Genomic DNA, 24,714 nt, shown 5'->3' with positions numbered 1-24,714 from the left:
TTATTTTCTTTAGAGAGCTGCTGGCATGTCCTAATTCCAGACTTTATATTAGTAGCAAGTGAAAACTGGACAATAACACGCTCACAAAGAATAGAATATGCAACCCCCAGACATCTCTGAAACAAGTAATTCCTTTGTTCGAGGAGGAGTTGCTTTTTAGGGTCAGAGTAATCTCTTAAGAGCTGGCCATGTTGCTGCAGCACTCTTTTGGTACCAGCTTCAGGCTTCTGTTATTTAGGATATATTGGTGTATATATTGAGTCTGAATTTAAAAAGTACTGCAGCACTGTTTTTAAACAAGCAGTCTACATGTTTAAAGAAATATATGTTGAAATCAATATGACTGCCAGTGTGCAGATTTCTCTAGGAAAATGTGATTTATTTTTTAAATCAAAGTTGCTTTTCCTACCTGCTTATTCTAGCTAGAAGCTTGAGTTTTGAATTTTTCCTTTCAGGTATCTGCCTAAATTGACAGGAATGCCAATGCAGGTTTTTTTCGTTTTTTTTTTTTTTTTTTTTTTTTTTTTTAAAAAGGAAAGAATGTAGAAAAATCATAGTATCCCTTGTTTGGAGGGGCTCTGACCTCTTTTTTTGCTTGACTCAAACTAGAAATCCCCCCCTGCCCCCCATTTCTTTCTGTAAACTTTTCATATATGCCATTACCCATAAGGATTTGCTACAGGATTTGATAACATACTTAACCCGTCCTAACCTTTCTCCTTGCTGGTATATTCATAGAGCTGTTTTTCTAATAGTTGTTTGGGAAACAGCAAAACTAGTGAGGCTAGTTGATAGCAAATATTCTGGGATATTTTTGGATAATCTGTATGCTTACATATTGAACCCTGCCATTACCACATTAGTATCAGCATTCTTAATGTACGTTTTAATGCATGTCTCCCAGCTTCCCTTGGTGTTGGTCACAATATTCTATACACTTACTATTTTTTTCAGTAGGGAAGTTTCTTCAAAGGGCAAAGTCAATTAGAGGTCTGTTTACCTGCTACACTTTAATTTTGCAAGTGTTTGTGGGACTGTGTGGTTAACTAGATTGCTAAAACCACCTAAGTTTTAAAAACACATACCTTCTCCAATATGTTTGCTTCTGTAAGTAGCTTGGAGGGGGGAGGTAGCATGGGAGGGTATTTCTTAAACTGGTTTTGCCATTTGAGGAAATGTGTGTGTAACCACATCCCTAATTAAAGTAAATTAGGCTTTAACCTACAACAGCAGTGTATTTTGAAGATGTATCAGTTTGTTTTAAAAGGAAGGCTCTCTTTAATGTTTATATTTCAGGATGTTGAAAGATACATGTAATACTAGTAAAATAAATCAGTTTAAGAATATTTTACTGGGCTGTATCATGCTTGATTCTTTTAGCATTTATGTGAAAGAACATGAAAATGAGACTTTGCCTCGGGTGAAATTAAAAATACTGTCTGACTTGAAGAAGGAAGTGATTTCAGTGAATTTTTGTTCTTGATTATGTTCTTGATGCATGGGATAAGAAAACGTGACTAATAAATTGTGTTGTTGTGTTCTAAGTGTATCTGGGTGACTTTGCCCACAATGAGTTGGTAGCTCATTGAAAAGGTCAGTGTTGCCTTGTTTGTAAAACTTGAAATGATCCAGCCGTAGTGGTAGGATGAAAAGGTGGTTGGAAGTTTTGCCAGAATAGAGACTTGTTACAGTGGTGGGGAGAAGAAGCCTTTGCATGGAGACATGAAATGTTCTTGAAATTTTTAGAAAGATTCTTTCACCTTAGTGGTCATTTAGTTGAAGCGATGTTTAGTATAACTGCTCCTTGGAACTTTTGTCTGATACTGACAAGAAACTGTCAGTATTTGAGTAGTGCAAATTTTCTTTTAAATTTCTTAAGGCTCTTTTGGAAAAACTTTGTTCTCTATACCAAGAAACACAAGGTGCCTCTGTACTTGAGTTGGTTGGTTAACCTGGCCATTTGAGCAATCTTGCCTGGCTCTGTACTTAATGTTGGTAAACATAAAGGAAATAAATGGAATTCAGTAGCTTTGGCAATATGGGAGTTTTCTGTCAAGGTTTAAGTACCTTGGAAACTATAGGTGGAACTCTAGATTTTCAAGACCTGTACATACGTTGCTTTTTTGGAGGGAGCATCTCGGTGGAAGTAATGTTCTAGACAGTAGATATGGAAGATGTGGCCCTTCGTTTATGCTTGTATGTGCTTAAGACATGACATAGTTGTCAGAGATGGCATAAAGTGAACGTGATACATAGTTTCTTTTGCATTCAGTTATTAATGTGTATAACAGAATGGTGACATACTGTACATACTCTTCTTAATGTGCCAGTTAAATCAAGCTTTTCAGTCTGATTTGTTTCAGGACCCTGCTCTTTACCTATGTCTCTGTACACTGTGTTTTAGTGGGATTAAAGAACATAAACAAAAATCAGAATCAAGGTACTTGTTTGATCTGTTAACGTAAAGTGCTTTTATTTTGGGGGAGTTTGGAACATTCAGATTCCTAAAAAACAAACATTGTGCTCAAGTCAGGAAGGTACTAGGCTCCTACCTGATTTCTGTGAAGTAGCATTAGTGGACAAGCTTTATGTACAAGTTCTTGTTGTTACAGGACTGAAGGACTTGGCTGTTGTTAAGAAGATAACTGCTGAAACATGGTGGATTACTATGAAGTTCTGGGAGTGCAAAAGCATGCCTCAGCAGAAGATATTAAAAAAGCGTAAGTATGACTCTAACACATATGTTATGTATTTTGACAAACATACAATCACATGGTTTCTGGATTCTCACTAAACAAACAGTTCTTTGTTTAGATTTAGCGTTTATGTACTGTTTTAAAATGGATGTATGTAACATTTTGAAAAGATATGGTTCACTTTTCTACAAACAGTTGGGAGGAGACGTTTGTGAAGTACCCATTTCTAGTATACCAAAACTATTTGATAATAAATTGCAGTTTCAAGTGACCTGGAAATACTGTGTTTCTCTCTTGCTCCTGGGTGCCTGAGCTTAATTAATCAAATAGCACTAGTGTGTGGAAGTTTGATTTATGGTTTTTTCCTCCCTTGTTCTTTTGCCAATTCCTGCGCATACTACTTTGTCAACACCAATGTTTGAACTGTGATCTTGTATGACTGAGTAAAACACTCCAACCTAAGTGCAAGCTTAGCTCTGCCCCTTTACAATAGTTATGAATGCTGCCTAAAATACTTCATTTGAGGGTAGGAATTGTGTGCAGGTGTAGCAATCAAAGAAGCCACTGATGTTAGGATGCTGCTGCAGTTTGGTTTCAGAGTACTCTTGGAGCTTTATTGTCTTTGTACGAGAAGAATAGTTTTGATGCTTCCAGGTTGGCTGTAGTATTGAAAAATTACGGAGCTCTAAGAAGCAGCCCATAGCAGAAATGTTACAGAATTATTTTGTTGAGACGTGCCAGATGTTGATCATCAGACACAATCTCAAAATAACTAAAGAACCCCAAACCCACCTTTTTTTTTTTTTTCAGCAAATCTTCGTGTACCTGAAGAATCTATTTATACTGTTTTAGATGCAAGGTACAAAGCACTGGGGAATTTCTAAATACTTTAATCCCTGATAACTTGTTTGAAACATTTTGTCTTTATCTGTATAGCATACCCCTTCATTTCAGAGTAAAATATCCTTTGTTTTCCTTCCATTTAGGTACCGTAAATTGGCACTAAAATGGCACCCTGACAAAAACCCAGACAATAAAGAAGAGGCAGAACGGCAATTTAAACAAGTGGCTGAGGCCTATGAAGTTTTGTCAGATGGTAGGTATTTTAAAAGGGCTCTTGGACTGCCTGCCCCTAGTCTGGGTGTCAGACTGAAAATGCTGATGTGTGATGCTTTAAAGGAATATTGTAACTTTGGTTTACTGCCCAACTCAACTACTTCCTTTTCAAAATAAGGGAGAGAAAAAAAGCTTACAGGTAAGACAGAGTAAACAGAAATTTTGAAACAGAAATTTCAGGTTCTTTCTAGATGAGTAACCAAACCAGTTTCCTTCTAGAAATTGAAATGCTTTGTTTGCCAGGCCCTCTTCCGAAATTTCTGAAGAGATTTTATCTTAGGGGGTAAATCCAATGTTACCATTGGTACAGAGTAATTACTGTGTTTATCTAATAAAAATCAGGCTAGACAAACTGAAGTATCTACTGCTGGGCCTGCTGCTTCTAGTTCTTGTAACAGTAAACTATTCTTGACAAAGGCCAAGCATACTGTAAACCTTGCTGAGAATTTGGATTGTGTTTGGGTGAATTCCTTCAATTCAGTCAACTGTGATACTGAGGGGAGTGTTTATTTTGAATTGTTCTGAAACAGTTGCTTAGCATGATCCATGTGGTGCAGGAATTCAGCTTATAGTTCACCATGTCGTTTTGCTTGAAAAGTATCATTAATTTTTGCTAGTGTTCTGGCAAGAGCAGTCTGAATCATAACAAAGTACTTTATTTTCCTGTGTAATTGACTGCAGCTGTCTATGCTATTTCTGAAGTGTCCTTGATTTCACCTGAGACCAGTGAGCATGGGAAAGCTATATTTAAAACACCACCAGCATCTAGATTACCCTTCTGGATTTTGCCTGGTTTATCAAGATGCAGTCTTATACACCCTGTTTTGATACATAATTGACATGGGAGAAAGTTTACTTTATGGTCAGTTCATTGTATACTCGTCTTCTAGAGTAGTTTAACCTTCTTAAGCAAATCTTTTGAGCAAGATAAAAATAGGATACTGGTCTGGTTGTTACACAAATCTTTAGTTCTTTGGAAACATCTTCTGAAAATGCTGCCTGTTTTTGGATCTAGACCAAATCTTAAGTTACTGGTGTCTTAATCATTTGTGCAGCAGGGGTATCTTGACTCCTGCGCCCCATGGTTGAGAGGCAATGAACTGTTCTGCAGACTTAACGAAATTTTCTGACACCATTACAGGCTTGAATGAAGACAGATTTTGGCAGAATAATAGTTTCGTAAGGGGTTACATAAGCAAAGAATACTGAAATTGGATGATCACAGAACACACTTCCCTTGTGGTTTCAACAACATTATATTTTTCAAGATGAATTTCAGGCTTTGTGAGCCCTCAGGTTTTCCTTGCTGTTTCCTGCTCTTTCTGACAGTTTGTCTCCATTAATGCTTTGATCTTTTTACACTGGTGGGTAGGTTAACCTCCTTTCTTTAAAAGTCACTTCCTAGACATGTGGTACAGGTAATGAACCAAGCTTTCCTTGGGAGTGTGCGTATGTGTCAACCTATTACAAGTTTCCATTATTTGGAGATGATGACCAATACATAAAATTGAAATTTCTGTTGGAAGTATTTTACTTTTCAGCAGCCATTTGAGGTAACTGCATGTTCTTTCAGTGACGCTACTTAAATTTCAAAAACATCTTTCACTGGAGAGATCCCCGTGGGAATAGCATGTTAATATTGGGTCTAAAATCAAGTGCCCTGACTGGTTTTTAGCTGATGCATCCACACCAGTGCAAGCAAAATAAGCTAACTCTCTGCCCGTTTAAGCTCTTCAGGTTCCCTTCCAGTACCACAGTGCAGTCTGATCTTGTGCAGTAATGTAGAGTTAATTTTTCTTCGTTTCTCATGAATATGGGAAAGCTGGGCTGTAGTGAAATTAAGTGAGCCATTCCATGCTTTCTAAAATAGTGAAGAGCAAGCAGTTAGTGTCAAATCCTTCCATGGTATCTTTTTTAACATCTCTTCATTTCCCTTTAACTAGAATTGATTGAATGGATAGAATTGATTTGAGGGGTTTTGCAGTCACTTAAACACATTCCATTTTGATAAGTCTGTCACACTGGGCTTGGTCTGGTGCAATAAAAGGAAGAGAGGCAATGGTCAAGGTCTGCAACAAGGGAAATTCTAGTTGGATAGAAGGAAGGGGTGGGAATGCTTACGGTAAGAATGCTTGAGCACTGGGACTTTTTCAGAGAGACTGTGGAATCTTCTTTTCTTGGATATTGATGAGATCAGGGCCTTATCCAGGCAAGTTTTGACCGACTTTGAGGTTAGACTTGTTCGGAGGAGAAGCTTGAATTCCAACAGTCCTTTACAACCTGAAGGTTTCCATGGTACCTGTGTAAAGGTGAAGACTGCAGTATTCTTTTTGAAGGCAAACTTCCTTGTGAAATTTGTCCTTGTACCAGAATTTTTTCTGATACAACAGGACTGGAGCTTCCATGACTAATAATAGGAAGTGTAAAGTTCAGTACCTGTTCTTTTTGAATCTAATTGCTTTGGCAATCCTTGTTAAAAATGTTCCCTTGTTATATGCCAGAACTTTTAAGTAGTCTAGCTTTGTGATGAAGTTTAGCTGAGAATACCAGTTAAGTGGTCTTGTTTTTATTCCAAATTCGATGTGTCTATTTACTGACATGTACAACTTCTCCTTGTAGCTAAAAAACGTGACATCTATGACAGATACGGAAAAGAAGGCTTAATAAATGGAGGTGGAGGTATGTTAACTAGCAGTTCTGTGCTTTCTCTATTCTGATGGGAAGCAGTTTGCTGCAGATTTCTTTTAAGATGGGAATCTGGAAATGCCTATACTAAGGCCTAAAACGTAATCTTCTGAAAATTGAAGTTACAGTTGTTTTCACAATTTTTCTAGTTGTTGTGAAAGGTCTTAATGATGTCTGGAAATAGTGAAGAGAATTAATTACAAAAAGGGTATTGTGTGTACTTCACTTGAGTTAACCTGGGAGAGAAAATTTTTAGAAATGTGTTTGTATTTCTAAATTATTCAAATACAATGTAGGCCTGAATTTTCTTATTAGTAAGAATGTGTGAGGGTTGAAATTTAATTTCTCTTTGTAGGTGGAAATCATCACGATAATCCATTTGAATTTGGATTTACATTCCGTAACCCAGAAGATGTCTTTAGGGAGTTTTTTGGTGGAAGGGACCCCTTTTCATTTGACTTCTTTGGTAAGTAATCCACTTGAAAAAAGAGCTCTTCCTCTTCAGTGTCTTGATATTGCTTAATCTCTATAATAATGTATGTAGAAGTTTTAATGTTTTTAAAAGTAATTTTTTATCTTTGGCAGCAAAAAGGGGCTAATTCAGCTTAGATTTTAATTACATCTTTCTCTCGTTTGCTATTCTGGAGTCATCAGTTGTTAGATGACTCTAATGAAGGATTAGAAAAGGGATTGAAGGGCTAGTGGTTGAATTAAGTAGAACGTTAGTTGATGAATTAGATGAGTACCTAGAGGAAGAATCTGGTAGAGGATAAGCAGCAGAGTTTGAGCAACTAGATCCAGTGAGAAATTAGCAGTAATAGTAAAGGACAGATTAGAAGAAGTGTCCAGCAGAATGCTAATGAGTGAAACTGGCTGAACTGGGAAGATGCAACTTCTTCACTGCAGGGGGTTGGATCAGATGAACTCTAGAGGTCCCTGCCAACCTCAGCCATTTTGCGATTGAGTGGTAGAAAACCTAGAAAAATCTGAGCAAGATGTTGAGTAGGATAGATAGTGAGGAGGAACTGAGAGAGAATGTTTAGCTCTTTTGTTTTTTTAATCTAAGATACTTTAAATAGTTGGTTCTCAAATCATATATCTGCATAGTAAGGGTAAGGCATGTTCTAGCTACAGGGAGACTGACATAGGCTTTGTTTGATTTTGAGTGTATTTACTTCATCAGCACTAGCAAAAGATTTTAACTTGCTGTCTCTAAAAATGTCAGTGTTCCTGACTGACCTTTAAAGCCATGAAGTCAGGTTCTCCATGTTAATAGCTGTAAGCTTCAAAAGAACCTGAGGATTTACCTTTTGGATTCCTTAGAAGGAAGGCTATACAACATAGTGCATAGAGCTGTGTAGTTTATCAAACAGAGGTACCACTACTGCCAAAATTTTCCTGGGCTATTGCAGCTACTTTAGCCTCTCCTCTGTCGAGGAAAAGTGTTACATCTTGCCCTGCGGAAACAGAGGACTTAATAATATACCTCTGCACTGGTGACATTGAGGCGTGCTTCCAAAAACATTTTCCACCTGCTTAACACCCAAATTTATTTATTTATTCAGAAGCAGGCCATCTACTTCATGTATTGATGACTGTCATTGTCAGGTTTAAGATGCGAGTAATGTGGCACAGGCACACTTCTTGCAGAGTAAGGTTCTGACACTGTCAGCAATGTTGCGTATACTCAGTTTGATGAAAACATAAAGCTGCCTCCACCTTATGTGGGTAGTTGCAGTGTTGGTGACCAGAGTCCTAAAACCTGTGTTGAGCTTTGAATTCTGACTAAAAACTCTTGTAATTTTTCTCATCAGAAGGCTTCAAAGTGAGCATCTTTTTTTTTTTTTTTTTTTTTGCTTTAAGATGCTTAAGACATTCTCTAATATGGGAATGTGTAACTCAGAACTATTATTCCACAATTTCTATTCAGCAATCTCTTGTTTGCAGCAATCTGAATGTTGAAGGTAGCAGAACATGAAAATACAGGTGCTTTCAGCTGAATGTAGTGCATTAAATAATGCCAAAAGCAAGCAGTAGAATTGTGTGTATAACTTGAATATTTGTATTGGTGAACTAGAGCATTTGTAATATTGAAAACACTGGTAGGACAGAAGCTTTCCTGAAGAATAAGGGAATTTTTTTGTCTTCTAAAAATGAGAAGTTTTCAATTTGTTAATGAATTTTCTGTGGAACTGGAAACTCTTTAAGGAGATACTCACGTTATAATTGGTTTTATAAGCAATTGAATAAGGACTGAGGTCATGCTTTCTGAAAATGTACACTGGTGGAATCGAAGATGAAATTGAATAATTACTTTGAAATGTTTCCACCTTTTATCCAGTTTGAAGTGTCATGTAGTGAAGCCCACAGAATGTAGGTGGGACTCTGAGTCCTGATTGCCATTGAATATGTAAAGAGCAGCATTCAGATGCATAATCCCTGGATATCTGTGAATATGAAGAATTTCTAAAATTGTGCTATGAATTGAGTCTGTTAAACTCCACTGAGCTATGTTGCACTGCTATTGGAGTTTCAGAAAGTTTTCTTAATAAACAGAGGCATCTTTATTCCTCTGTAGAAAAGGGGAGAAATGTGTGAAGACTTCTGTGGTGGTTTTTAAATGAGTCCCTTCAGACTTTTCATACGACAATTTTAATACGGTTAAAGACAGCTCTGAATGAATGCTTCTAAATGGGGCAAAGTTAATGTTATGTGCTCTGTGTTCCGCTTGAATTAACTCAGCCAGTCACTATTTCTCTTACTGATTTTTCAGGCAAATTCTTTTAAAAATAAGGATTTTTTAGAACTCGATCTGATAATACAACAGATTGTTAACTCTTGAGACTTGTGGGCTTGCCTTCTGTGACATCTGGTTACAGCAGAATCTGCTTTTTCCTAGTGGGCTCTTGCAATCATAGTGTTCAGTCTCTTTGACATATAGAACGACAGTAATCCTTTATAGCAGGAAGAAAAGGTGATGCTTCCTGTGTAGTACTGCTGTCTGCCTTGCAAAGGACTGCCTTGCAATATCAGCGTCTGGTTAACTGGTATTCAGCACACTGTACTATATACCACTCCTGTTCTTTGACTGTCCTTTGACATTAGAACTGAGTGTTTACTCTTAATACAGGGATTGATTTCTCCTTTCAGTAAGTTTTTCTGTTTAAAGTTTATATATGATGCTTGCCTTGAATTGGTTTATTTGTGCTCCATGTAGTGTTTTGCTCATATTTCATTCGTAAACTTTTCAAGGAATTTTTTTTCTGCTGTATTTTAACAGTTCATAGTGAGGGAAGGATCTTATTGTTACCACTGGTGATGGAGGTGCATTCATTAAAGACTGTTGCTGCAGGCATTGTGAGGAACAGAAACTGATGTGTTTTGCTGTAGGTCAAACTGCTTGACTGTGTTGACTGTGTTTCTGGGCTGTTCAATAATTGACTTTGTTTTGGTTTAGATAACTTTCAGATTCTCACTTCAAGAATAGGGTATATGTTGGAAGGGATTATCAGCAAGGAATTATATTGAAAAATGCAGTATATATCACAAGAGCATAACATTACCCAACAGGCAATTTAGTAGTTCAGACAACTCCTTAAGGAATTAAGTAATCTTTTATGTAAATTGAACTTCACATAGACTCTAAACCATCTCAGATGTCACCAGTTGTATCTGAGATATCCAAGTAATTTCTGTATGGGCTAGAAAATACAATTGTGGACCTACAGCAGATTAGTATCTTCCAGCAGTGGTATCTAGAAGCTCAACAGGATGTTTCAGGGCATTTCAAACAGCTTTAGGTGCCTGTATGTCTAGTTAAATTAATCCCACAAGGTACCATGCTTTTCTCTGTGGTAGAATGTGTTAATAATGTGCCATGATAAATTGCTCCAGATGGAAGCCCTCTCTAGACGTTGATGTCAGAGAGGTGTCTGTTTGTGGAGTCTCAACAGAGATCATAATTGTGACGGCTTTGCTGTAGTTCTAAACACTGCAGTGTTCTCAGCATGCATTCTGAGACATTTTTTAATAAATGTCTTAAATGTTTTTCTTACCTTGGGAAATAGAATTCATGATGTGTTTTAATTTAAATTTAATATCAGGTGATACATACAAAGCCATACACATTCTGTGGAGTTTCCTTTGAGAATTCTGGTTGCCTGCTTTATGTGGTATTTTAAAAATCTATACTCTTGGAAACCAAAGGTAAAATTGAACTTAACACCTTTATATGACTAGCTAGATACAAATATTTGTCACAGAGAACATCAGCTAGCTAGTTACGTGGTATTTGGTTTGATTCCATCAAACAACAGAGTTGTTGCACATTGACTACTGTGGTATTGATTACATACAATGAAGCATGAGTGTTCTGCAGAAGTATAGTGAATTACTTCAAGCATCCAGGCTAAAGAGTTTTCACCTGACAAGAAAGGGGAATATCTATGTGCAGTAATCATTGCAAACTCTATTTTACATGATCTGTGTTTTAGGGTGGTGTTCAGGGATGGGGTAACTTCATCAACCTTTTAGTCTCAAGGACAGACAGTTGTCTTACTGGGACAAAAGGTTTGCCTAAGGGTCAGATCACCGTGTAATCCCATTTCTGATAATTATGATGTGTAGATGTTCTAATGCAGAATGTATTTGTTAGTCAAATAGGTTCTTAAAACTGAAAATGGAGGTGGCTTTCAGTTAAAGCTATCTTGCACAATGTTGTACTCTTTGTAATTAGTCTTTTGTTGACATAAATTTGCAGGTTTTGGTGCAAATGAAGTGCTCAGAGATTTGCATGCACATTCATTGCTTTGGTACGAATGTGCACAGTTGTATTTTCCAAGCACCAATCTTAAAACATAATTATCTACCAAATGGCCAAAATCTCACTCCTGTAATTTTTTCAGAAGTAACTTTATAGGTTTGAAGAAGAATTTTGAAATGCAGGAATTCTCACACAGACAGCATTGTAAAACAGAAATAGGTAATGCTGTGGCTCCAAGGTTAGCTCAACTAACATACAGCTTCTGCTGCTGAATGGGAAGAGGTCCTGCTCCAAATTCTCGTGTCTGCCTTAAAACTTTAGTCTTTGATTAATGACCCATTAGACACATTGAGAAGCTGTGTGATAGTACATTGGCCAAAGAGGAAGCTTCTTGGGCATTCCAAGCCAGTTCAGGTTGTTAGTTCCCAGGAAAATGCTTTTGTTTTGTTTCGTGTTCTTGGATGGCTAGCTGGTCAAATTGGTCAGAGGACAAATGCAAGAGAGACATCAGGAGAGCGAGTCATACAGTGGTAGTAGAAGATTCCTCCATTTTTAAGGTCTGCCTGAACGTTAGGATGTTAATTTGATAAATATGAAATGCTGATTAGAGTTGGACTTACTAGCACCTTTGTAGTCTTGCTGTAGATGGCATTCAAAGGTAATGTTTTAAGTGTCCTTTTTCTAAAAAATTACTAGTCCCAGGTTCTCTGCTTTGTATCATTAGAAAGACTTGCAAATGCTTCTGCTGGTATATTTTCTTACGTGGCAAACATGAAACTGAATCTGATCCTTTGTCCTCCCATAAGCTTCTGGTAATACACAGATTAGAATAAACTTTGAATTTATCTCCAAGCAGTATTTAGTAATACTCTAGTCCAGCATTTCAGTTTTCTGAAGCTTTTAAGTTATATAGTATTTATATGCTATTTTCACTTTTTAGAAAGGCCTTCATTTTGTGTGGTGGTGTGGTTTTGGGGTTTATTTTTTTTTTTTTCCTGCTTAGTTTTGTTGATCTGATATGCTTCTAACATTCAGTAGGAAAATTACATGGATTATAAGCACCAAAATGACTTACCATAAGAGGAGTCATTAAAAAAAATATAACACCCTGATATTGTGCTGTCCACTGCATTTGAACTGTTTGGAAAAAAACATCTATGTGAAAAGGTTATTGTTCATGGAAAGGGTCTGCTAAATCACAAAAATAGACTACCAGGCTGAAATGTTATTACTTTGCTGAGTGGTACTATTAATCATCCTGAGTTAGGGACTAGAAGCATAAACAGAGCCTGAGTGGTTGTGGGGCTGCTATGTTCATGTGTATTTGGTGGTGGATATAACAAATTATAATGCAGGAGCCTCTTGCTGCCTTCTTTCCTTGGTGTTTTTGGCAATTTATTTTTTTCTTCATGTGTACCTGGATGGCTGTCAGGAATCTAAGACTCCCTCAGGGAAGTCCTACACATTTTCCTGTGTCTGCATAATCCATTTTTGCTGAGAATTCCACAGTCCATTGTGGAACACTGTGGAAGAGTGGTTTGAGTATCTTACTGGAGAGACTTGGTAGAGGAGCGCTGGAGGGTTATTAGCAGAGCTGCTAACAGAATTCGCCTGAGGTTAGAACATTTGCTAATACAGAGTGCTGACCTCTTTCTTTGGTGTTCAAATAAAAACACCAAAGGCTTGCTAAAGGCTAATAAGGCATGTCCGAGTCTCGGTTAGGTTTTTGTGTGACTAGGAGTAGGCAATAATCCATTTAGAAGCTGAGTTGATAGTAGGGATCTCTGGGACATTCTGTGGTCCTCCTTTAAAAGCCTTTATGTTGCTGCTGCTGTTGCGCTGAGGAGGAGAGATTAACTTGCAGAATAGGCTGACAGTGGGAGATTAAAACCTCAAAGCTTACATGGTAGGTTGTTTTGTTTTTATTTGAACACCAGGTAACAAGAAAAATTGGACTATAAATAGAAAGATTAACAGTGGGAGTAATATAATATAGATCATTTGTACACGTGAGTGAATGACCTTCATAACTAACTTATGAGTCATTCTAGTGAGAATAAATTGGACTACAAAACAATTAACTGCAGTGATCTTACTTGCTAGTTAATATGCTAGTTGACAAAAAATATCCCCTCATTTTTTTAAAGGGACATGCTGCCTGTTTTGGAGATGGTCATTTTGGTGGTAGGTTCCCATATTTCCATGCCCAAGCATTTGTTTATTTTTTTATGTGGTTGAAAAGGTAACAACAAGTCATTTTTGTATTAAAGAATACTTGTTCTGCATGGGGGGGGTTTTGGGGAAATCACAAACAAGAAACCACCTGAGTAGAAAAAAACAACAACATTCTAACCACTTGCTTCTCTAGTGTGTATAAGATAGTTTAGTCCTGCCTTGTTTTATTCCATAATTGTGGAAGCTGGTGGAAGGATAAGGTTATTATTATGTTCTTGGCATTTCATGTCTTTGCTGATGGGCATGTATGTCTGAACCCCTCAGTGGCTGCCTTTGTTCAGCATAAATACATGTGACGTTTCACTTTTGTTAAGTATTTGCACATAAACCAGATGGAAATTAATATCTTTTTATCATCATACTGATTGTTTTACTATTGTCACTATTGCATTAACTTGGTGATTTATCATAAATTGGCTTGGATTTCTGTGGGGGTACCACAGGTGGTATAAGGACTGCACGTCTGACCTTCAGTTTGTCAGTTTGTAGTTTTGAACAGTGTTGCAGTTACAAAACTCTTTGCTTGCTTTCATACTTTTATGGCTGCTATCATCAGTTTCTGATTTTCCAGTAAGAGCTTGTTCTGAGCAGTGTGTCAGGCTGTTGTCTTTCAATATTGAGTCCCCAGTTGTAAAACTTGGGTAAAATTGTTGGTACTGTACAGTACTTATTCTGGGAGAGGTCTGGTTGATGAAGAGAGTGGTTGAAGTTCTTAAACTTTTCTGATTTTAATGTATTATGTTTATTGAGTATCTGTTACATGGTTGCAGTTTTATATGTTGCTCTTTGTTTTAAGAGCACTAGTAAAAAGCAGCTTTCACATAATTCTAGTAATTATTTTTTGGGAAAATGTGATAAAGTGAGTAAGGCTTGCTTTTATAGGTGTCTGGTCCCCGCTTGTGTGGTTTTGTTGTGTGGTGTGTTTTTGTTGTTTTTTTTTTTTTTGAAAGAGTATTGTCATCTTGATGGGGATGGAACAATAGCTGTTCTGAATGACATAACAGTTGTACTTGAATTTGAAATAGCATTCTATCCATGACCCCCTTTCTCTTTCTCTCCCCTCTTCCTCCTGCTTGGTAGGGACCGAATGTTTCTTTAGGACACTGTTTGTAAACCTCCATACTTTGGTGCCTAAATGTGCATCAGAATACATGTTTGAAGTACCTAATGTGGCAAGTGCTAAAATAAACACTTTGAACACTTTGAGGTTATGAGTCATCAGTCCCTGGCTGCTGTTTTTATATTTCAATAATGGACACAATCTGGAAGTTACTTTTCAGAGACCTCATCATGGTGATCCACAATAAATCTTAAATAAGCTAGGAAGTTCAGGTACCTGTATACAGTATTTTAAGACTTGTTAAATTCAAATTCTGAGAGTTTAAATTGTCTGTCTGCGGTGGTCTACACCTTGGAAAAACTTAGTCTGACAACAGGGAGTTCTGTAGAACAGCTGAAGGGTTTGCCTTGTGGTGACTTGATGTAGGGAGATCATGATTATGCATCTGAAGAGTGTTAAATCTGTCAAATGTGAAGTGACTGGACATAGTTAGCCTCAAATAAGTACTGATTTCACTTTTTATCATACCTACAGTGTATTATGCTATATGAGCATGTGGTGGAAATTATACTATTTCTATAGCTCCTGCCATTTCTGTTATACTAAAAAATACAAGAGCGTTTACATTAGGTATACTGGTTTTTAATACTAAACAGCTAAAATAAGGAAATAGAATACTACTTGTAATTACTTTTTTTTGATCCAAAAGTGAGAATTTAGTCCAGAAGGAGCATAGGAATTGCCTTTGAACAGTTCAGTAGCATCAAATATTTCAAAGGAAGAATCTTATCTGTAACAGGAAATTTCTTTTTTCAGTGAAGAATCCGTGATGATTAACTACAGAATTGCTCAGTAATGTTGTCTTCTGTTTTGTAGAAGACCCTTTTGAGGACTTCTTTGGGGGCAGACGGGGTCCAAGGGGAAGCAGAAGCAGAGGCGGTGGATCATTTTTCTCTGCCTTTGGTGGATTCCCTGCTTTTGGAAGTGGCTTTTCTTCATTTGACACAGGTAAATTTTCACAACATTTAACAAGGAATGCAGTTTTGGTTCACAAGGGATCTCAATATAAAAGCTGATACATACCTTTTTTAAAAAAAGTTGCCTTTTTCATGTAGGAAATTTTGACACTGATTTTTAAAATTTGGCGGCTCTTATCAAGTCTGAATGTAAATAATGCTATAATTACAATATTTGCTCTGCTTTAAAGTTCATGAAAAGTAAACAGACCTCTAAGAGATAGAACTTTGTGTTCTTAGTTTTGGTGCTACAGTTTTTTTATAGCTTTAGAATTGGCTTTGTTGCATTTGCTTTTAGGTGTTGGGGTGTAATGGATTTTAAAGTCCTGAAAATACACTGGGAAAATGTGTGCCTAGAACCCAGGGTACTACATAGCGTTGGTTCTGGGGCAGTCAGTTTTGAATGCTGATGGCTGTATCTATAAGGTTGCTGAGAGTTGCTGGTAGTCACCATCCTTTCAAGTGTTAAGAGTCGGGGTATTAGGCGATACAAAACTTGGTTTTTTTTTTTTTTCTGCTAACTCTGTGCATTGGAATCGTGCATTAAAGCAAAAAATTGGATTAATTAAACTTACTAGCTTTACCTTGAGTGGAAAGAATGGTACAATGGTTGACTTCAGCTGACAGGCTTGAATGTCTTTTCTTCAGGGGTGGAGGTGACAGATGGTTTCTGGACAGTGCCGTGCATTTGGAATTTGAACTATGGGTCCCTATGGGAGAAATTGATGGGGTTGGAGCCATGTTTTTGTTCTCACACTGGTGTTTTATGCCATTTAGTCACTGATGTTGCGTTGATGCAACCAGCTAAGGGCATCCTGGAGCTAGGATGTAGTCTGAATGGGTGATAAATTTGGATCCCACAGTCATGCAAAAATACATGTTATTTCCCAACAGGTTTTACTTCATTTGGTTCGCTGGGACACGGAGGGCTTACTTCATTCTCCTCTACGTCATTTGGTGGCAGTGGGATGGGTAACTTCAAATCAGTTTCAACCTCAACTAAAATAGTTAATGGCAGAAAAATTACTACAAAGAGGTAAGTGATACAAATATATTTGTATGTCTTGACATATGCCATGCATAGCTATAAATACAGGCATATAAATATATATACACACCCGTAAATACAGTGGCACGTGTATGTATATATATTTTTACTTTTGTTGTTATGGTTATCACATTACTTGGATTTCTCTGAATGCTTAAAAAAAATTGTAAAGTTTTATTGGACTCTGACTTCTTGGCATTGCTGAGTTACTTAAAGCTGTAGCATGTGAAATGGTGAAGATGGTGTTTTTGTCTAAACTCTTGATATTTGGGGAGGGTTCAGATGTGTAAGCCATGGTTTTAGAACTGCGCTGATGAAAAATGTAGGTTGCAGCTGCTTTGCTGACAGTGGAGCTCTTCCAGACCTTCAGAACCTTATAGCCCTTGACTACTGTCTGCCAAGTCAGCTTGAGCTTCTGGAAGGGAAAAGTGCTCTTGGTTTCTGTTGATTGTGAAGCTTTTAATTGGGGACTGGGAGACTTTTCATTTTGCAGACTTTATGAAACACTTTTCCCTAACATCTGCTCTAGTTTGCTTTCCTAGACAGTGTTTGAGTGAAGCTCTTGTGTAAAAAGGAATTTTCTTTTATCTGTTAAGTGACACAAACAAATGCAACCTGCTTTGGGGAGAACTCTTCCTGTTTGTTACAAAGTGAATTTTCAAGTACTATACATAGTGTACCTTCTCACTATTTCATGCTTTTGATGGTGAAATCACTGCATTTGGGAAACTCAGATTAGTTAGCTATGGAGTAACCTATGTGGAATGTTATGATCAGTAACTTAAGAGTACTGAACAAGTAGTTAAACAATTTCAGTACTTAATAAAAGCTTATGGGAAAACAAGGGAGAACCGTTTTTTTTTTTTGTTTTTGTTTGGTAACTTGTGTCCCATACCAAAGTGCAAGGTTCTTCTGTGTCCTGTTGTACTGGAGAGATCTTGTCATCTTGACCACTTAATTGCAGCCTTTGTCATCACACACTACTTTGGTCATATTTTTCTGTGAGTGTATTCCAGAAAAATCTGAAATCTGCCCACTTTTGAGGGGATTGTATCTGGGGAGAGAGACCAAAGAAAGTAGAAAGTGTTTATGCAAAAGAAGATAAGGCACCATGTTTGTTTTAATATTAAAAATATAGGTTAAATCAGGTGTGCTGTTGTCATCTCTCTTGTTACCATATTTAGAAAGAGGGGAGAGAAGCAAGAAATGCTGTTAGCCACATCTAGGAAGATGCACTATCTTCGAGAAGTGTGTTCCTTTGTAGAATGTCTGCCCATATGGTAGCTGAGTCTAAGGAAGATTCATATTTCAGCATACCTGAAGAAAATCTTCTCTGAGTAATATTTTGATTTGGGCAAGAAGTCTTTAATACGGGTGTGTTCTCTTCACTAAGTCTGATCTCCAGAAAAATTTGTATTCATCCGTGTGGTTTCCTCATTTGAACCATGAGGGGAGAAACCCCAGACAGTTAAAAATTTAGGCATAAATTAAATGTTTTAAAAATAACTTAAACATTCCTTATATTCCATTCTTAAAACAAACAAAAGCCCAAACCCACAGAGCTCTTTAATACAAGGATACTTAAATTTTGCAACATATGTGCTGGTCATAAACTTGCTATATGGTAGGTCTCTAAATTAATTGCTCTGATCAAATTAAAAGTGGATTACAAACTGTCTTGCATGCCATACATCGTGCAAAATTGTGATTTGATCTAGAATATTATGCATTTAACAAATGGGTAGGTACTAAATGCAGTGTCAATTTGTACAGTTCATCTGTCAAAAGACATTTAGTTCTAGATTACAGGGTGTAGTGTCAGTACAACTGTGACAATGTATGAGGTGACAGCTGTAACTGTGAACTCTGCAAATGGGAGGATTCAAACCTCCAGAAAGCAATTTTCCTGCTATAAATAAGCAATATCAGTGGGGGAATGCAGATGGTTACTAGTTAGAGCTTCTGTGCTGTTAAATACAAAAGTTTGCCAACTACAGTTGCATTAAGCAGGCAGTGCTCAGCTATAGTTCATTATATGAAAACCTAGGTCTGGTGTGCATTCTCAGCTGCTTACAGAGCTTTGAAATGGCTGTGTTTTTTATCTACAGAATTGTTGAGAACGGACAAGAGAGAGTAGAAGTTGAAGAAGATGGCCAGTTAAGGTCGCTAACAATAAATGGTAAGGAGCAGCTGCTGCGCTTGGATAACAAGTAATTCAACGCACGCATTTAACAGAAATTTTAAGCTATAACAGCCACCATTTGAGGATTGACAGGAACATTTTTTGAAGATTTCAGATGAACTCAACTTTCTGTATATCCATACTTAAGTAGTATAAATAGCTCACCGAAACTCGTATTTGTCATAGACTTTTGAGTTAATTGTTGGGACCACCTCAATTGGACCATTTTTTGTCCTTAAAATTGTTGTAAATTTCTGTATGCACTTTTATTTTTATTATATATGATCAAGGTGACCATGATCCTTCAGTAGTGCTAGGGCAAGATGTACACTAACACTAGCATGAATCTTGCTTTTTCCAATTTGAAATGTGAGCCAATTAGTAGTTTGAAGTCTGCTGTGAAGTTAACATTTCCAGGATAACCTTTTTAATAATTTCAACTTTTTTTTTTTTTTAATGTTTAGTAGTGAACAATGTTAATACATTTCTGGTAATGCATTTCTGGTTTAAATAAATTAAGGATGTTTTCTAGTTGTGCATGAATGCAGACAACTTAGTAAGTTTTGACAAATGTTTAAATGTGTAATGTAAGCAAAGGTAAACAAAAGTGAAGCCAGTGAGCAGAGTCTTTTGTCATTTGCTAAAAAAAAAAAAAGAAAAAAAAAGATAAAAAATATTCAAAATGAATAAATGCTGATGTTTGTGGTGCATTCTTTCATGAATGGCATTTGTAACCTTGTGTCTGTGTGTGATTTGGGCAACTTGGGAAAACTGTGCGTTGCTTTTTGTTTTTTTTCCTCCTTCCCCCCCCCCCCCCCCCCCCCCCCCCTTTTTCTTCAGTCTCAAGGTTGAGGGCCTTTTTTCTTTGCACGTGTTTTCTTCAGTGTGACTGAAACATGATATTTATTTTTTTTTTAAACCTGTATTTGAAGCACCTGTTTTTAAGAAGCATTCAGAGGCTGTCTTAACTCCATCTTTAGCCCTAGTACATATTTTTTTTCTGGTCTAGGCCTAAAGTAACTAAACCAGAAAAAAACCTAAAAAATAGAAGAAGTTTTCTAAAGTTTTAAGTTCTGAGATGGCTTCAAAGAATAATCTGTAGTGAACATAGATGCACAGGAAAACGTTTAATAATTAAAAAGGCTTTTTAAAAGATAGGATTTTTTTTGCTTATTTTGAGAAACATAATTGCTTCGAAAAAGATTTGTACATAATTAGTAGCGATAAAGTATCTCGCTCTTATATTTAGTGATCAACCAAAAACTGAAAGATTGACAAATGCCTTTTGTTAAATTGAGTGAAGCAAAGTGTTAGTTTGTAGCTAAGACCAGATTTTCAAAGTTTAGTGAAAGATGACGTGATTTCTGTATGTCATAGAGAAAGCATGCAAATAACTATTGGCATATGTTAACACCTGCCAGTCTCTGGGTAATTTCATGCGTAAATCATGGATGTGCGGTTTTTATCTGTGCACCAGCTTTGAACATCTGGCCTTCACAGAAATCTTTAGGGTGGCTTAGTGGTTTGTGTTTTTTTTTTTTTTTTTTTTTAAAAGGCATGGTGTTTTAAAATGATCACTTAATGCCTTCTTGCTGAACACCAACTGCTTTATACTAACAAATGCATTGATTGTTAAATACATTGAAAAGATTTGCTCTTGTTTTTCATGCAGGATAACGGATTCAACTTAACCCAAACCAACAATCTAACAAACTGCTACAACAGAGTTCGTATTTGCAGCAGACTTAGTGTATCTTACATTCGTCCCTCTACCATTAATGCTAATTTCATAGAACCAAACAAAATAACAGGTAGAAGAATAAATAAATACGTAATTTGGTTTTGGGACTATAGAAGTTATGTACCTTTTCCAGTTCTTTGCAGAGTTCTTGTTATTTCAGTGTTGTGGTTTTGGTGTAGAAGCACAAACTCAATTTAGAATTAAACAGTGTTTTCTTGTTAATGCTGTTTTTTCCTTCCCCATGTATGTTCCTTCTTGATCCAGATAACTAAACAGACAATTTATTTCAAAATCTGGCTCTGTTGTGATGTCTTGATTATTAAAAATGTTAATTTATATTTATAGGACACGGTGTGCTCCTTTAAGTTTATGTAAACTGTAAAAAGTGATTCAAAATTGGTTAACCAAGTCAAATAAAATCAGGACAATCTGGACTTGAGTTTGAATTCCTTCCTGTGGATACCCATAGGTTTTACATTGAGCTGCCAGACTTCACCTTCTATTTTAATCCCAGGTAATCTTTTAACATTTAAATTGCCTAGCTCAAGTTAGGAACATAATTATGATAGCATAGCTGCTAGTGGTAGATCTCTACCCACATGCTTGCCTTAGCTATTCTTACCTAGAAAAGTGCGGTCCTTCTCATAGTGTTACGTACAAACAGTTCACTCTGGGGTTCTGTTAACAAAATCTTGTAACGCTGTCAATTTGCTGAAGATCCAGTGTTTTGGATAGTCTTGCCTTTTTCCTTCAGATCCCTGAAGCTGCTTCTTGTCAGAACTGGACAAAATGCAGCATTAAATGGCAGCGCTGCACCTTCTTGGTGTAGAAACTGGTGAAACAGAGAAGAAGAAATGAGCCAGCAGAAGGCAAAACCCATCAGTAAAAGTTTCTCTAGTAGTAAGCAGATACCCATACACCAGTGTTTGAATAGGCTGCTGGTTGTACTGGGTGGATACACGGTCTTGGTCCAGGTATATAATTGCACTGGAAGTTCCAGGTCCAGATGTAAAAAAAACAAACCAAAACAAAACCACCAAAACGGTCATCGCCTTACACTTGACCAAAACCTGGTAGTCTCCACCTGTTTCAATATGTAGAACACAGTTTTGTTTTGTTTTTTTTTTCTTAAATAACACTGCATCCAGCATTCTTTTCTAATGCAACTTCTTGCATCCAGCTTCATTTTTAATACACAAATCCTTATTCTGTGTTTACTGTGGATCCAATTTAAATTCTTCACATTATATATTATATATTCAGAATTTCCTCTTATTTGGGCTGTTGAAAGGAATTTCTTCTCTGTTGAAAACCCACTTAGTATGTTGCTCTAAGAAATTTTATGTTGTTCCTTACTAATACGTAATTTGCATGGATGAGCCAAACCTACTCACTAGAAGTAATGTATCATCAAGGGCAGCAAATTTCCCCAAACTTCAGTTTTGGCCAAAATAGCATAAAATACTCAAAACCAGAAAAGGTTCTAAATTCTAGGAAATGCTAGGCATCATATGTGCAGTGGGCTGAGGTAGCTTTCAATACCAGGTGCTGTTTGATTAAAAGTACCATTTCTTCATACAGGAGGGATTAATGCTGAATCTTTAGGGACACCATCCCATTTAAATTAAGCTCTCCCAGTGGTCTGGAAAAAACTAAGATGGAGTTTTTGAACCTGCTAAGTCACTTACTCTTTCATGCTCTGCTTCAGAGTTCGTTGTAGAAGGCAGTAACTTTGTAATGCTTTTTCTGGGAGCAGCCTTTGGGTCTCTGGCGCATGGCCGTGATTTCAATGCAGTACACTGTAACACATTGCATGGCATCTGCCCCTTCCGCTTGGCTTTACTGGAGAACTTTGGGATTTTGCCTTAGAATGCTTCACATCTTAACATGGCTGCAGCTACTGGAGTTCTCAGTTCTCACAATACCTTCTCTGAGAATCACAGACACTGTTTTGTGGTGGAAGTGACAAAGCTGTCAGAAAAAGTGAATTTCATTCAGGGGTGTACATTGCAATGGGAAGATGCATACTGTTTCAACTTGTGATTAATTGATGGACTGAGTCTTAGATTGCTGAAAACAAGATTGTAAAAGACTTGGAGCCCCCATTGTCCCTTAAGCCCAAGTTTAGGTGTCTGTGTCAGTGTTTGTGTTCAGCTGTCCTGTTTGCTTGCCTCCGTCAGTATATTGGTGTTAAGTGTAAGTGGAGGTTTGTCTTCTGTATTTAGCTGTGCTTCTGTGTTTCAGACCATCTCTGGGATGGTCTACTGATAAAGGAAGTTAGATTTTACTTTTTATTTTTGGAAACTTGAGTTCTGTTCCTGAATCGTGTTTCTGCTTTGTTTGAGAAGTGAGCTTGTTTCCTACTTTGTCTTAGTTTAAGCTGTGATGGCAACAGAATAGCACTTGCTTCTAAAGATGATGGCATTGCAAAGTGAGTGCTACAGCTGGGTGATGCTTAAGGTCAGGGACCTTTTGAAAGGTGCTCAGTGTTAGTGCAGTGCTTTAATTTAGTAGTGGAATACTTGTTAACCTTTCTGTGGAAACATTTCTTGGTACTTCTGGAAGACCTGTGTCTTTGGTCGTGATTTTTGGATGTCTTAGTATTCAGGTTTATTTTTTGGCATGGTGTTCTCATACAAGGTAGCTGCAATACAGACACCACTAGTCTACCAGCCAGCAGTTATCTGAACTTCGAAACTTTACTATTTTTAAGGTAAGAAGGGGAAGCTTGTTCGCACTGCCTGCTTCCTCTGGTCTTGTTTACTTTGGGACTGAATTGTGACACAGACTTGCTTTAGGTAGTACTCAGCATAGTTTGGGTTTTCTGGTTGTTACTGCTAGTCTTCAAGTGGTTGTCTTAAGTAAAAAGTTTTTTATATTCCACCAGAAATGCTGAAATGGTCCTTACGTTGCCATAGTTGGAATCAAGCATATTTTCTTTGTCGGTGTTACAAACTGTACCTGTTGAATTTATAATTTTGGTGGGTTTACTGCTTGATCTGCTTTGGTTTTGGAAAAGCATACCTCGACTGGAGTTGGTGGTGAGGTGCACTACTGAAAAGGTAGAGCACAAGATGGTTGCTTTATACTCTTGCTGCATAGGCCATACATTCACAAAACAGTAAGTTTCACTTCTGAGATGCTGGTGTTAGGTTAAAAAAAAAAAAATTAAAATGCTGTGACTGTCTAAGCTGTAACCCTGACCCTATGCAAGCTGACTGCTGATTCAAACTCATTGAAACTTCTCTGAAAAACTATGTTCTGGCAGACTTAGCGCTGGGTTAGGTGTTATCTTACTTAAAACAGCTGGTAGAAAGTTAATTGAAAACCCACGTGAATACTATATGCCCTGTCATGCTTACCACATCTAAAATAGATGCAGTAGTTTGGATGTGATAGTACCCAGATCTGAAAGCTATGAAGTCCTGGTGTGGGGTAGATTGTGCTGGTGGCCCGAGTGCTAATTATCTTCCAAATAAAGGAGGTTGAAGACTTCCGCCTGAGAAGATGTCAGCTTTGAATTGTAATGGTGGGGATTAAAGTAAATTTAATTCAGAAGTGAAAAGTTTTATTAAAAGATGCTATTAAGTAGAATTGTTTCTTTAGATCTTTAGCTTTTTAAATAATGCTAGCTTTTGCAGCATAGTGAGTTCATTTTAAAGTCACTAAAACTAATCATTTTTGAGCTTGACAATCAAGAAAATAGGCGTTTAGAGGTTTATGGCAGTAACTTAAAAGTTTGGTTTGCCCTGGGACTTATCCTTTACACTGAGTCACAACTGAGAGCTCTTTCAGCTGTTCTTTTCAATGCAGCCAACTTCAAATGAGCTTCATAAAGAGAGAAAAAAAGCCCTGTAGCCGCTGGTTTACCAGCAGTCAAAATAAAGCTGAATCCTTTCATACACCTGAACGTTAGTTAATTCTGAGAGAGGCAGAGTGTTATGTTAACAACTAGTTTGTAAAGACTATAGTAAGGATGCTAGTCTTGTAGTTGATGTAACAAATGCCAAAGTACATTTAGAAAGCTTCAATTCCTCCTTTGATTGACTGATAAAAATCAGATATGAAATCTTCTGGATTGTTTCTCATTTGTAAATTTATTTGCATGAGTTACTAGTATGGGAGAGGCAACCAGCCTGGGTGAGTGGTCATAGAATTCACATTGTGGAACAC

At 37.1% G+C, this 24,714-nt stretch overlaps 1 protein-coding gene across 3 annotated transcripts in view; it reads left to right on the top strand.

Moving 5' to 3' along the window:
• DNAJB6 (DnaJ heat shock protein family (Hsp40) member B6) overlaps nt 1-24,714 on the top strand; it is a 59,387-nt gene that overhangs the window by 7,624 nt on the left and 27,049 nt on the right. For all 3 annotated transcript variants that reach the window (XM_055804105.1, XM_055804104.1, XM_055804106.1), the window contains exons 2-8: nt 2,613-2,720; nt 3,683-3,792; nt 6,432-6,491; nt 6,853-6,963; nt 15,431-15,562; nt 16,465-16,606; nt 18,727-18,797. In XM_055804105.1, the coding sequence (XP_055660080.1) occupies nt 2,656-2,720; nt 3,683-3,792; nt 6,432-6,491; nt 6,853-6,963; nt 15,431-15,562; nt 16,465-16,606; nt 18,727-18,797 (691 nt within the window). In that variant the 5' untranslated portion in view covers nt 2,613-2,655. The remainder of the gene's footprint in view (nt 1-2,612; nt 2,721-3,682; nt 3,793-6,431; nt 6,492-6,852; nt 6,964-15,430; nt 15,563-16,464; nt 16,607-18,726; nt 18,798-24,714) is intronic.

This window comes from Falco peregrinus, chromosome 5 (genome assembly GCF_023634155.1).
Source record: "Falco peregrinus isolate bFalPer1 chromosome 5, bFalPer1.pri, whole genome shotgun sequence".
Lineage (NCBI taxonomy): Eukaryota > Metazoa > Chordata > Aves > Falconiformes > Falconidae > Falco > Falco peregrinus.
This window is presented reverse-complemented; position numbering and strand designations above follow the sequence as displayed.